This window comes from Dermochelys coriacea, chromosome 16 (assembly GCF_009764565.3).
Source record: "Dermochelys coriacea isolate rDerCor1 chromosome 16, rDerCor1.pri.v4, whole genome shotgun sequence".
NCBI classification, from domain to species: Eukaryota; Metazoa; Chordata; order Testudines; family Dermochelyidae; genus Dermochelys; species Dermochelys coriacea.
Genome location: NC_050083.1, coordinates 26,319,642 through 26,334,241, shown reverse-complemented (window position 1 = coordinate 26,334,241; position 14,600 = coordinate 26,319,642). Strand labels below are relative to the sequence as shown.

The window sequence follows — 14,600 nt, the reverse complement described above, 5'->3', positions numbered from 1 at the left end:
AACCAGAGCTACAGGGTTTCACTAATGTCTGCCTCCTTTCCATTGTGTTGATGCCTGCAGTCTTGGTTTGTGCTGCTTCTATGCTCCTGTAAAATGTTAGGGCTGTTCTTCAGAATGGGTCAAACGGTTGACTTTGAGATATCAAATTTATGGCTACATGCACTTGCATAGCACAGGGCTCACAAAGGGGCTCCAGAACCCAAACTTTATTGGTGAAATATAGGTCCAAGCATTTGGAAGCTATGGTATGCAGTGGAAGTGTTGAGCTTTGTGTTCTTAGAGCCAGGAAATTGATTACAGGTAGGAACTCTCCTCTAAAAAAGTTGCTAATAGGCGCATGCCTGTTGCCAGTATCTGAATCCTGTTAACATTGATAATGGAATGAGGTTGGTTCCTGACAGTGTATTGCTATTATCAGTATTGCTGTAAAGTGGAATCTACTGTAATTTATTTTTAAAGCCTTAGTTACATGTAATATAGTATAATCATGGCATGTGGGATAATCTGTTTATATTTATTTGTGTGGTAAGTGGTAAAAATTTTAAAAGTATGTAAATCTCACTTTCAAACGTGTATGCTTTGAAAATCCTATCCAAGATCTGAATTACTTCTACAGAACTCAGTTCTCTTATCCAGTTTTCCATACTTCACTAAAGAATATAGTGTGTTTTTCAGTCGTGTGTGTGTGTGTGTGTGTGTGTGTGTAATTTATATAAGTAGGTGGTGGGTGAATAGATGGGAGTGTGTAGTCTGAAGGTTTTGTTGGCATGACTTTGGGATGGCAACTATACCCATCAGCAGCTTAGCTACTTGTGTAATGCGGGTCATCTCAAATGAGTACCAGTAACGCTTCATTGTATTTTCTGTATAATGCTTATATTTGAGAGAGAGTATTTTAGAATTATTTTGGCAAGTTTTAAAATTATTAGAGCTGTTTCATTTGTATTCTTCCACCTAAATTTATTCTTCCTTCATTCCAACCACACAAGTCAAAAGGAAATAAAATAATTAAAGCATTTTAAATACCTGTAAATACAACCCAAAATAGCTTTTCTATAGCAAGAATTGTAATTTTAAATGTTGGTACCTTGGGGTCCTGTAGGGCTGAAGCAAGTGTTGTGAGTCTTACTAAAAGCTAAGAAATTCTCCTTCCATACAGTTAAAGCTGCAGTTTTTACCATTGATGATTTCAAAGCTATCTAACAGGATATCTGTTCTTGGTTTGTGATTGACTATTGTCCATGTTACATCGAAGCAATTTTTTGAGGACAATATTTTTGTAGCAAGTTTAAAAAAAAACCCTATATAATAGTAGTGACTGTTGGAAGCTAGTGGTAGGTTGGGGTTGTCAGGAAAAGTGCTGGGGAGATGGACTAGTAGACAGAGTGCACGTCAGGCAGTCAAAGGTTTATACTAAATTGCAGCCTTGCTTTTTTTTTTTTTAGATTGTATTTATAACATGGATATCACCACTATATATGTGGGGCCAAAGTGTGCTATAGGTATTGAGAAAGAAAAATGCATTTGCCACTTGTTCTAGGTACACCAAACCCATAAATTGATATACATTATACTCATACGAAATAACTATGTTTGAATGCATGTGTGTGTACCCACAGACATTTAACTTGGGGCTAGACTTCCATTTATTCTGAGTGAGAATTTTATTTTTGTCACTAAAGCCTACAGGAGGAGGAAACTATAAACTAATTATTGTTCTTTAAAAAACTTCAGAAGTAAAATCATTGTATTTTTATTTTCTATGAGTATTTAGGACATATAAAGAGACTCTCCTGTAAGAAAGTTTAATTACAGCATACCACGTGTCAGCAAATGTAGCTCACGTAGGCAGACCTGTTCTATGTGTTAAGTTTACTGCAGGGTTTCTGTTTCCTTAGGTTAGGCAGAGATCTCAAATTAAATTTATAATCACCATCCACCCTGGAGCTCTCAGTTGATCGCCTAATGACTAAATATTTAATTTAATAATGGTTTTTCCTTCTGATCAGGCTCAGGCATTTCATTCTCTTTCAGGGTAAAATGAAAGCTAGACTGCAATGGCTGCTAGAGGTTTTGCATGTTGTAAGGAGGGTCCCCTGCAGTGATGAGCCTATGCACCGCAAACCTTGTTCAGCAGGAACGATTTTTGTCAATGGTAGCTGAATATTGCAGGAGCTTTAGGGCCAGTTAACTATGTCTACTGATGAAGCATTTCTGTTCCAGCTCTGTCTCTGAAGACTTGGGCTGTAGACGTGGAGAGTTCAGTAGAAAGCATTATGGATCTGTGGAGCTGGTAAGTTTATATAGACCATTCCATGATTCTCAGTTGTTCTGAATTTTAGCAGCTTGTAATACAGAGCTTGTGGAAATCTATTTTTGTTTATGTGCAGATGAAATATCACAAAAGCATCACAAATAACCTGGAAAAATAAGGTTCTTAGGCTGAGTTTGAAAATTATAATGTCTTAAATCTATTTTGAAGTGGATATTTATTATCTTTGCTTGCAGACCTTTCACTCGAATCTAAATCTTCTCTGCCAGTCAGCTGAAAAATAGTATATATCTAGCATTTACCTTAAAAATTCAAAAAGATTGAAAATTAGCCTGTTTTGTTGATATTAATTTGAGGTTGACAAAAGAGCAGCACTATGATTTTGTAATTGATTGATATTTTTTGTGTGTGTGTTTGTTAATGGGGTGGGGTTGAGAGGTTGAAGTTAAAAATGGAGGTATAATTTTATCATAGAAAAATCTCTGCCCAAAAAAATCCATGCTAATTTATTTTAAGATTTTTCTTCAAATCTAGGCATGAAATGAACATTTTTACTTCTTAATGAAGGAAGAACTTGGATACTGCATAAATTAACAGAGTATCAGTTATTGAAACACTATCATTGACTATAGATAGCCAGAATTAAATTGTCCAAGTTGATACAGGGAAACTGAGGGGAAGGGGAAGAGGGAGAAGTTGTATTTTTATCCTTAATATAGGAAGGAATCTGGAATATCTTATTAGATAGCACTGCGATTTCAAGCTAATAGAAAGTGTTTTAATTGATAAGTATGCCAATTGTGTACACTGGTAGATTATTGTTCAGCAGTACAGTTGTGAGGAGACCAAGGATCAGATATTTACACACACACATGTGCGCGCGTACGTATTTTCTATACTAATTCAAGGCATTATCTGTGGTGATTAATTAATAATAAAAGAAATAATCATAAGAGGGCAAATTAACTGTTGTCTGCTCAACAGACTATTTGTACCCTACTGAAAGTATTTAGGTTATTATTTGAAAAACTATCTGCAGATTTTTATTCATTGGTCCAAAGTACAGTAATTTAGGACAAATAACCTTAATTTTTGGTTTGTTTGTTCTTTATCTGTTTGACATTTTGGAAAATCTACTTGTGGTATCACATATGGGTAGAAATTAAATTTTTTTCTGTCACAATCATAACTGTGGCTACAATTTAGGTGATGGTGTTCATAGTAATTGTGAATTTTAATAAAGTTTGTGACCCCCACAGTGGTGGCTCCTGCGGTACCAGTTCCCTGCTTTGGGCATTGCAACCTGGCCCACGTGGTGACAGCACCACTCAGGTTTGGCATGTTTTCCCATCTGTAGAAGAAGACGGGGTGGATGTGCCAAACCTGAGTGGTGCGGCAACCTAATGCACAGAATTACAATGCTTGGAGCGGGGAGCCAGGCCCAGCCCGTGGGACAGGAGCTGTCACTGTGAGGTGAGAGTGGAGTGAGTTTGCTCTTCTGCCCTTCCAGTCTCCTGATGCCTCCCCTCCTTGGTGGGGTGGTCTTGCTCTCCAGTCTCCCCTCTTCTCCAGGGTTGGTTTCTCTCCAACACCCTTCTGGGAGCCTTCCCTCCTTGCTGAGCTGGGCTGCTCTTCAACACGCCTTTCCCCCACAACCCTGGGCTATGAACTTTCCATGACTACGGATTTTTTCCCCAGCACCTGTGCTGTGAAATGGACTAAATTGTGTATGACAAAATTGTAGCTTCATTCATATTTTTCTGTCTTTTCTACTTAATAAATATCAGTTCCCCCAACATCAAGTTTTAAATGTTAAATAATGGCAGACATGGAGCTGAAATTGAGGGGACGATTTTGGCTGTCATGAAATGTGGTTTAACTTTTCCCCTTATTATAGCATACAAATCCCTGTAATTCTTCAGGCTTTTAAAAACAAAATATTGAATCAATGCTTCTTTTTCCTAAGCCTGTTCACTGCTTGAACAATTTTATTTTCTGTTGGGGATTTCCACCCTTAATGCAACAAAACCTGATCTACCCTAGAATTTCTCCCTAAATTTTCCCACTAATGTTACCACTGGTGCAACTACACAAGTGGTAGCAATATCCGGAAATCTTGTGTAGACAAGGCACCAGCTGGTGCTGGTGTTTTTACTTATATGCGTTTTTGTCCCGCTGTGATCACGGTTTACATATTGTATTTTAATCCAGTTATAAGCATTTGTTCTCACAAAATTCTTCTGAGGTAAATAGTATTATATCCATTTTGTTGATGAGTAAATTGAGGTACAAAGGAGAAGTGACTTGCTCTAGGATGCACAGTGAGTCATTGGCAGAGCTGGAAATGGAGCCCATCACCCTTGACTACCAGTCCTCTACTCTAAATGCAGCACATACTGCCTCTCTGTACATACACACCACACATTTCCAAAAATATTAGTTAATTAAATAACATGCATATTAAATAGGCTTTAGTTTGAATGTTATCATGTAAATTTGGCAAGTCTGATTTAAGAGTCTTGTAAGCTACAATTTCATAAAATGTTTAAATAGTCAAAGCAGCTTTTACAGTTGATATACTTTAGTTCAAACTTATTGGGCTTGATGCAGTTATAACTTGGTGAAAGTGTATGTCGCAAGATATGTAGTAGGTTGGACTACATGATCACAGTGGTCCCTTCTGGCCTTAAATCTATGAATACATGAATTTATAAAAAGCAGTCTTTAATGATCCCAAAAATGAGTGGAAAAAAATCAACTGAAGTAGGAAGGGAAGTAAAGGCAAATTATAACCAAAATAATCTTCTTGTACCCAATTTTAACAATTTTAATTGTTTTCTTATTTATTATTTAGAAATCCTTATAGACATAGGCTGAAGAACTCTAGTGATCAGCTTGATTCCTCCTTAATAAGTTCAAAGAATAAATTACTTATATGTATACATCAGTTTTTAATATGCATCCAATACAGTATTTCTGAGCACATGTACTATATTTAGAATAACATGCTGCTTATTTAAAAATCAGATTCCTTCCACCTCCTAAATATATATTATGGCTGTCAATTAATTGCAGTTAACTCACGCGATTAACTCAAAAATTAATCGCAATTAAAAATTGTTGTTTTAATCGCATTGTTAAACAATAGAATACCAATTGAAATTTATTAAATATTTTTGGATGTTCTTCTACATTTTCAAATATATTGATGTCAGTTACAACACTAAATACAAAGTATACTGCTCACTTTATATTATTATTTTTTATTGCAAATATTTGCTCTGTAAAATGATCAACAAAAGAAACCGTATTTTTCAATTCACCTCATACAAGTACTGTAGTGCAGTCTCTTTATAGTGAAAGTGCAACTTGCAAATAGTAGATTTTTTTGTTACAGAATTGCACTGAAAAACAACACAATGCAAAACTTCAGAGTCTACGAGTCCACTCAGTCTGTCTTCTCGTTCAGCCAATCGTTAAGACAAACAAGTGTGACAGGGTTGGGCCAGATGGCTACAGGAGAGTAATAGAAGGCAGAGATGTTAACTCCAGGTTAAGTAGGTCCCTTTTCCCTGGGTAAGGTAACAGGGAAAGTTCCAGAACAATGAGGAATCTTCTGGAGACAATTAAGACAGACTGGCTGATTAGAACACCTGCAGCCCATCAAGAAGCTGCTAGAATCAATTAAGGCAGGCTAATCAAGGCACCTGGATTTAAAAAAGGAGCTCACTTCAGTTTGTGGTGCATGTGTAAGTAGCTGGGAGCAAGAGGCACTAGGAGCTGAGAGTGAGAACGCATACTTTTGGAGGACTGAGGAGTACAAGCATTATCAGACACTAGGAGGAAGGTCCTATGGTGAGGATAAAGAAAGTGTTGGGAGGAGGCCATGGGGAAGTAGGCCAGGAAGTTGTAGCTGTCGCACAGCTGTTCCAGGAGGCACTCTGCATTTGGCAGGACCTTGGGCTGGAATCCGGAGTAGAGGGCGGGCCCGGGTTCCCCCCAAACCTCCCAACTCCTGGTCAGACACAGGAGGAGTTGACTTGGACTATGGGTTCACGAAAAGGGCCAAACTGAGGGCTGCCATGAAGCTCCGAGATGAGCAAATCCGCCAATAAGTGCAAGACCCACCAAGGTAGAGGAGGAACTTTGTCACACAAGTTTGTTTACATTTACAGGAGATAATACTGCCCACTTCTTATTTACAATGTCACTAGAAAGTCAGAACAGGCATTCACATGGGAATTTTGTAGCTGGCATTGCAAGGTATTTACGTGCCAGTTATGCTAAACATTCGTGCTTCGGCCATCATTCCAGAGGACATGCTTCTGTGCTGATGTTGCTTGTTAAAAAAAAAAAGGTGTTAATTTAATTAACTCCTTTTGGGAGAATTGTATGTCTCCGACTCTGTTTTACCCATTTTCTGCAATATATTTCATGTTATAGTAGTCTTGGATGATAACTCATAACATGTTCATTTTAAGAACACTTTCGCTGCATATTTGACAAAACGCAAAGAAGGTACCAATGTGAGATTTCTAAAGATAGCTACAGCACTCGACCCAAGATTTAAGAATCTAAAGTGCTTTCCAAAATCTGAGAGGGAAGAGGTATGGAGCATGCTTTCAGAAGGCGTAAAAGAGCAATACTCTGATGCAGAAACTACAGAATCCGAACCACCAAAAAAGAAAATCAACCTTCTGCTGGTGGCATCTGACTCAGATGATGAAAATGAACATGTCAGTCCACACTGCTTTGGAATGTTATTGAGCAGAACCTGTCATCAGCATGGACACATGTTCTCTGGAATGGTGGTTGAAGCATGAAGGGACATGTGAATCTTCAGCGCATCTGGCATGTAAATATCTTACGACGCCGACTACAACAGTACCATGTGAAAACCCTGTTCTCACTTTCAGGTGACGTGAACAAGAAGCGGGGAGCATTATCTCCTGTAAATGTAAACACATTTGTTTGTCTGAGTGATTGGCTGAACAAGAAATAGCACTAAGTGAACTTGTAGGCTCTAAAGTTTTATACTATTTTTTTATTTTTTAATGCAGTTATTTTTTTTACATAATTCTACATTTGTAAGTTCAACTTTCATGATAAAGAGATTGCACTACAGTATTTGTATTAGGTGAATTGAAAAATACTGTTTTTTACAGTGCAAATATTTGTAATCAAAACTAAATATAAAGTGAGCACTGTACACTTTGTAGTCTATTATAATTGAAATCAATATATTTGAAAATGTAGAAAACATCCAAATATATTTAAATAAATGGTATTCTATTAACAGTGTGATTAATCGCGACATTTTTTTAAAATTGCGTGATTAATTACGACTAATTTTTTGAATCGCGACTAATTTTTTTACTTGTGTAATTAATCGTGACTAATTTTTTGAATTGCTTGACAGCCCTAATATATATATGTGTGTGTGTGTGTGTGTGTGTGTGTGTTAGTGTCTCTCTCTCTCTCTTCATTCCCTACTCAAGTGAACACTGGAGTAAAAGAGATGGCCTTTGTGTGCCCTTGTGTTGGCTCTCTGCAGGCTAATGACAACACCATTCACTGGGATAGGTTGCCTCCATCTGTGCCCGTAACTGAATTGGGTATATAAGTTCCAGAAATCCTACCATTCAGCACCTCCCCTTAGAGGTTACAGGTTTTTCTTTTCTCCAGGAAAATCAGGATGGAATTACCAAGACAATAGCATTCTAACAAAATGGATATTTATTATAAACGGAGAGCAAATGGAGTTTTAAAAAATGGCTTGCCTTACATATTTAGATTTATACTTCCATACACTAAACTAGATGCAGTTTTTTTTTCTTTGTTGTAGAGAAAAAAAATCAAGTGAATAGCTTATCTCCCGTGAAAGCAGTCCAGTCTCTGACTCCTCTGGTGACCCTGTCAGCATCACTTGTTGACCAGAAAGAAAGGTCTCCCTTCCTTCCTCTGCCTGTCCTCCCCACACTACCTGATCCAAGCAAGTGCTCCCTGCTTTCCAAACCAATCTTTATCAGATACAATTACACACACACACACACACACACACAAAATGGGGGAACATACATGTACATGAACATGCCTTATCCTGCAGGAGAGTGAATCATTAGTGATGGGTTGCAGCCATGTTAGTCTGTATCCGTAAAAAGAAAAGGAGTACTTGTGGCACCTTAGAGATAATAAATTTGTTAGTTTCTAAGGTGCCACAAGTACTCCTTTCATTAGTGATGATTAGCTTCCCTTTCAGAGGCCTAACATACTTCAAAACCTACCTTTCACAGACCATGTTGTCTGTTGGTATCTATTTTTGGTCAAGCCTTTTGTTAAATCTCTGAAAGCAGGGTTGTTTTTTTGGGGGGGGGTGTCATGAATTCTGGACAGGTCCCTAGACCCTCTTTCACAACTTTTAATAACAAACTAGAGGTGGGATTTTCAAAAGTGCTCAGTGTTAGCCTTATACTGCTCACACATTGAGTACTTCTGAAAATTCCATGCTTTGACTCTGAAACCAGCAGGTAGAGCAAATTCTAACCATAGATCCTCCACTGTTCCATGCGCAAAGTGGACTTCTTTGACCTTGCCTTCTCCAGTATGAACATAGAGCAGTGTGTACATATAACTACAAAACTACATTGCACACACAATTCTTCCCCGAGGGAGAGTATGAAAGGGATCATGAACTACAGGTGACAGATATTAACCACATCACTTAATGTACTACTGGAAGGCACTTAGATACTACAGTGATGAAGGCAGGAGAAGAACCAATATAGAATTACATACAGCAAATACATTGAAAGACCAGTAAGTTGCAGACTCAACAAAAGCGGTCAGAAGCTAGAAAAGACCAATATTAAGGTTGTTTATGCCACTTTAATATGGTTTCCCTTGTGCATATGCAGTTTGATACAGATTTTTAATTATATGAAGACATACTATTTTCCCACAGAGCCATATTATTTTTCCACAGTGCCTCATTCAGTGCATAGGGTGGATGGGGCTCACTTAATGAGCAGCTTATTGAGTGTTTTATCCTAATCAGTGTGTGGCCCCATACATTATTTACTGCATGCTGTTCAAAATTTGCTTTAAATACAGAATTATTAATTTTCTTGTAGCTTTTCTGTGAATTGTCACTGTAGTATGAGAGTGTTTCACAAACATAAATTCATTTATCTTCCCGAGAAACACACCTGCTCTGTGATGATTCTCTCTTTACAGTTACATTTTGAGATGTATCAGTTTTAGTTTTTAATCCATTTAATGTATGCCCTGTTGATTTTGTATTCAAGTTTTTTATTCAAAAAGTTGTGCGGTACCAATTCTAATGCCTTACAGAAGTTTAAGTATATTACCTCAACACTGTTACCTGTATCAATCAACCAACTTGTAATCCTGTCAAAGTAACCTGATATCTTTTTTTTTTTTTTATAGGAATTATTTTTCATTAACTTGTAAAGTTTTGAATATGGTTTTAGCTTGTGGAAATCTACTGGAGGGCTTCTAAAAGGAAATAATAATGAAATATATGGAGGTAAATGGAAAATTGGATGAAATTCAACATGGGTTTACCAATAGTAGATCATGTCAGACTAACTTGATATCTTTGATGAGATTAGATCTACTGCATTTCCCTAACTGGATTTCAGCAGGGCATTTGATACCATATCATCTAGGAAATTAGTAGTTAAAATGGGGATTAATACAAGAATTGTAAAATGGGTAAGGAACTGGCTAAAGGGGAGAGAACAATTGGTTGTAGTGAAAGGAGATCTGTCAGACTGCTGGGTGGTTACTGGTGGAGTTCCTCAACGATTGATCTTGGAACTAATCTTTGAAAATTTATTATGTTGGCACAAAAAGCAGGCATGTGCTACTGAAATTTGGTGATGGTACTTGGGAGGTGTTGTCAATACAGAGGAGGATCAGAATATTGTACAGGAAGAACTGGATGACCTAGAGGACTGGAGTAATAGAAATTGGATGAAATTTTACGGTATAAAGTATAACTTTGTTTACTTAGGGACTAGTAACAGAAGTTTCTGCTATAAACAATGGGGTTTTTAGTTAAAAATGACAAAGGAGGAGAAAGACCAGAGCGCATTACTTAAGGACTATGAGCCACCAGTGTAGTGCAGATGTGACCAAGGCAAATGCTAGCAGGAAAAAAAGGACCTTTCCTGGGCCCCAGTTTGGAGTGGGTGCCCCATCCTGCCTTCACTCATAGGAGCTTAGCATGGCCACTAACTCTGATTTCTCCTGACCACCAGCAAATAGACTTTACTGTGCAGAAGCTCAGAAGTGGTTAGTAATTTCATGAGCAGTTAGTAATTTATGCTTGATCTAACTTTTATCCAAAACAAGCTAACAGATGTGCTTCTGGCTTTCAGTTTAAGAGCAGAAATATGTGTAGGCCTTTGCAAAAGTATTTTAAGAAGTTTCCCATGCTGCCACATTGATTCCAAATGCTTCTACCATTCTGTCATATATCTGGCCAACTGTCCCCCGCTGGCCATCCACAGACTGCTGTGAGGGGAATCCAAGCCCCTGGTCCCTGGATCCTTGAGAGTTTAAACACTCTGGAGTCTGAATGAAATCCAGATACTGTCCCAATCTTGGGATCCCTAGGCACACTCTTTGGGTACAGACTTTCTATCTAGCACTGCCTTCTGAGAGCTGGGGCCCACTGTCTAACTACCTAGTCCCTTTGGCCCAGCATTGACCCTTTAGATTCCCTTGGATTTAAACACACGCTCTCAGAACTCCACCCCAAAAATGTGAAGTTTCTGATTTAAATAGTTTGTCTCCAGAGGCATGCAGTAGTTGTGAAGAATTTAACATACACAGACGCTTTGCACAAGTCTAATGCGTTTGCTTTTTTCCTTAATCATATAAAGCAAAAGAGAGTGTACAAATTATACAAAACAAACGCTACACACATTTCCCTGCCTTCGTTTTCTAACCACTCCAGGTTGGGGTCAGAGATCCTTGAATTGTTGAGTCTTTTTGCTTCAATACCTGGTTTGCATGCTGGAACATGGAGCTTTCTTCCCCTTAGGTTACCTTGCTTCCTTAGTCCTGGTCTTGTATAATGAGATGTTATTAAAACCCTATTCACCATAAATCAAGTTCTTCTTCGAGTGCTTGCCTATGTCGATTCCATTCTAAGTATGCGCGAGCCCATGTGCGTGGCCGTTGGAGATTTTTATCTTAACAGTAACCATAAGGCTGGCTGTAGCGTCTTCTAGCGTGCTGCACCCATGCCGCGGTATATCAGGCGCTGCCGGCCCATGCCCTCTCCGTTCCTTCTTACCGTCCATGGTGGTCAGTCGGAGCGCCTTTCTTTTTTTGTCAAGAGCTAGTGGTTTCTCCCATTGGACTTCATGCCTTCGGGCCTTTGTTCGATTGTAGTTAGTGTTAAGTAGTTAAGTGCATAGTTAGCTGATAATTAGGGTCCCAGCAGGGACTTTGCCCCAAGCTCCCAGGTTTAAGCCCTGCTAAGTCTGTGGTAGGCCTATGCATGTGAGTGTCCCCCACAACAGTTGCCTTAAGTGTTTGGGGGAATCACACATCATGGAGCGTTGTTGGATCTGTAAGAATTTTTGGCCTCACACCCAGAAGGAGGAGGACATTTGCCTTAGGAATTTTCTGATGGAGTCTGCTCTCCGCCAATCTTCCAAGCAATCTATGCAGGCTGCACCGAGTACTTAGGCCTATGTGCGCTGTGCACCGCTGGCACCTGGCTCCTCTCGGCACTATTTGCCGTTGCCAGTGCTGAAGAAGAAGGCGAAGAAGCGCTCGCTGGCACTGAGCAAGGAGGCCCAGGTCATCGGTAGAGGGACCAGCCTGTCCGCCAACTTTCTCCAGAGCAGCGTGAGCGTGCCTCCAAGGCTGGGGCTCTTAGCCCTCTTAAAAGTCTGTCGCTGATTCTAATGAGTGGTATGGGACCCGCCATTGTACCTTCACCGTCGCATCCCAAACCCAGGCACAGAGAGAGCACAGCTCTCCACCTGCTCCTATGACGTCTCTGGTGCCGCAGGACTAGGCCAAGGCTCCCCGAGAGGACAAGCCAGCCGTTAAGATCCGTCCGGGGGCAGGAGAGCACTGTAGGTCACTGAACAACATTGCCAAAACTCTCCCCCTGGATGTTATTCAGTGCAGGATTGGCACTCCCCATATTATGACTGTTTGCCCTATCGCTGATGTGCGTCTAGACGTCGGTCCTGGTCGCCGGCACTGTGGAACCACTCCCCCTTATGTTACCAGTCTCTGCAGCACTGTTTCCCCCATGCCAATCTCTCCAGCATTGGTTCTCCCTGGTATAGCCCCCGGTCATTTAAGCCTGGTCAGCACTCACTGGTGAGCCACAAGGCATTTTGTTTAAATTGACTGTCTGCATGCACAGCACCCGGCAACTCCCAGTGGCTGTGGTTCGCCATTCCCGGCCAATGGGAGCTGCGGGAAGCAACGCGGTCAAGTTGCACCTGGCAGCTATTTCTGCATTTCACCCTCCGCTTTAGGGCAGATTTGCTTCAGGCCCCATCCCATGACGGCGCGATTCCTGAAAGAGGTAGAGCACCTGTACCCACACGTCCGAGACCTGGTTCCTCTGTGGGACCTGAATCTGGTGCTCTCAAAGCTCATGGGCCCTCCTTTGAACCCCTAGCTCCCTGCTCCTACTCCTTTTCTGGAAGGTTTTCTTCTTGGTCGCCATGATGTCGGCATAGCAGGTGTCCAAGATCAGGGTGCTCATGTCGGAACCGCCCTATACAGTCTTCTACAAGGACAAGGGCCAGCTGCGCAAGCATCCAGCTTTGCTGCCCAAGGTTGTTTCCCAGTTCTACACAGGCCAGAACATTTACTTACTGGTCCTCTGTCCAAAGCCTCATGCATCAGGTGAGGAGTGCAACCTGTATACACTGGATGTCAGACAGGCGCTGGCCTTCTACATCAATAGAGTGCGACTGTTCCATAAGTCAATGCAGTTGTTTGTTGCTGTCATAGACAGGATGAAGGGCTGCCCAGTGTCAGCCCAGAGAATTTCCTCTTGGATCATGGCGTCAATCCGCCACTGCTACGAGCTGGTGAAAGGGCCCGTGCCAGCGATTGTGACGGCTCATTCCACTAGAGCGCAGGCATCTTCGGCAGCCTTCCTGGCACAGGTGCTGATTTAAGAGATCTGTCGGGCCACCATGTAGTCGTTCATCCATATGTTCGCATTGCACTATGCACTGACTCGGCAGGTGCAAGATGATGTCGGCTTTGGCAGAGCTGTGCTACAAGCTGCATGACTCTGAACTCTGAGCCTGCCTCCATTGATACTGCTTGTGAGTCATCAAGATGTGTTGCTTACAGGGTGGATTTTGATTTAAATCAAATTGATTTAAATCACTAGTCAGGAAGACATGATTTAATCATGATTTTCTACATAAAAGTGCTTTCTTGTTGGTTATAACCTTAATACATATTCTTCACAACTCGGAGATAGATATAGGTTTCATTTTTAGAAGGTACACACTATATATTTTTAAAGTGATTTATTTTGAAAACTTTTCAGATTAGTTTTACAGCTATATCAGAAAATGAATGATTGTTCGGTTATTTTATTTACCAAAGGTAATTGAAGCAAATATTTATGAAGTCATTGGGAGGTGAACTATCTCCAGTTCAACGGCTTAATCATTAATATTTGGAGGATTTCTTGCTATGCTGTTATTAGGAGGAGAACATCACCAGACAGACATTTCAATTGTTTTATTTAACTAAAACAACAACATTATGTATTCTGGATTTTAAAAAACATATACTATTTTAACAAAAAAGCATATGAATTTTTGAATTTAGTTAAAACATTCAAGTTTTTTAAAATCAGGTTTGTTTTTGTTAAAATTATTTTTAACTAAAATAGTTGAATATTTTTTAAAAAAACCAAAAATTAAATCAACTGTGTCAGCCAGGTCAACATGAGAAATGTAAAATATTGGCTTCTGCAGCTAACTCAGTTATCTTCACCTTTATTTTCCTCTTTGTCCTAATATGGATAAGAAAAAAAAGCTTTCCTGCTTTTTCAGGTCCCAAACAATTTTTAAATTTTGAATGAATTGGTTGAAAAGAGGAAAATATTCTTTCTACACTGGCAGAAGAAGCTACTGCTGTTTAAAAGTGAGATTGTCACTTCTACGGTCTCTGAATCCAAGTGCTTAAGTGACTTCCACCAGTTCACTGGTGTGACTGTCTTTAAAATATAATCAGCAAACATATATTTCTTGAATGGTTCTTATTCCTAAACGGGTCTCTTTTATGGCCGCCTGCCATT

General features: G+C 39.7%; 1 protein-coding gene across 9 annotated transcripts in view; it reads left to right on the top strand.

The window, feature by feature from the left end:
* GARNL3 (GTPase activating Rap/RanGAP domain like 3) overlaps window positions 1-14,600 on the top strand; it is a 209,786-nt gene that overhangs the window by 39,263 nt on the left and 155,923 nt on the right. For 8 of the 9 annotated variants that reach the window (XM_038374925.2, XM_038374927.2, XM_043498777.1 and 5 more), the window contains one exon: window positions 2,224-2,293. The exons of the other annotated variant lie outside the window; for it this stretch is intronic. In XM_038374925.2, coding sequence (XP_038230853.1) covers window positions 2,224-2,293 — 70 coding nt within the window. The remainder of the gene's footprint in view (window positions 1-2,223; window positions 2,294-14,600) is intronic. 9 annotated transcript variants of the gene reach the window in all.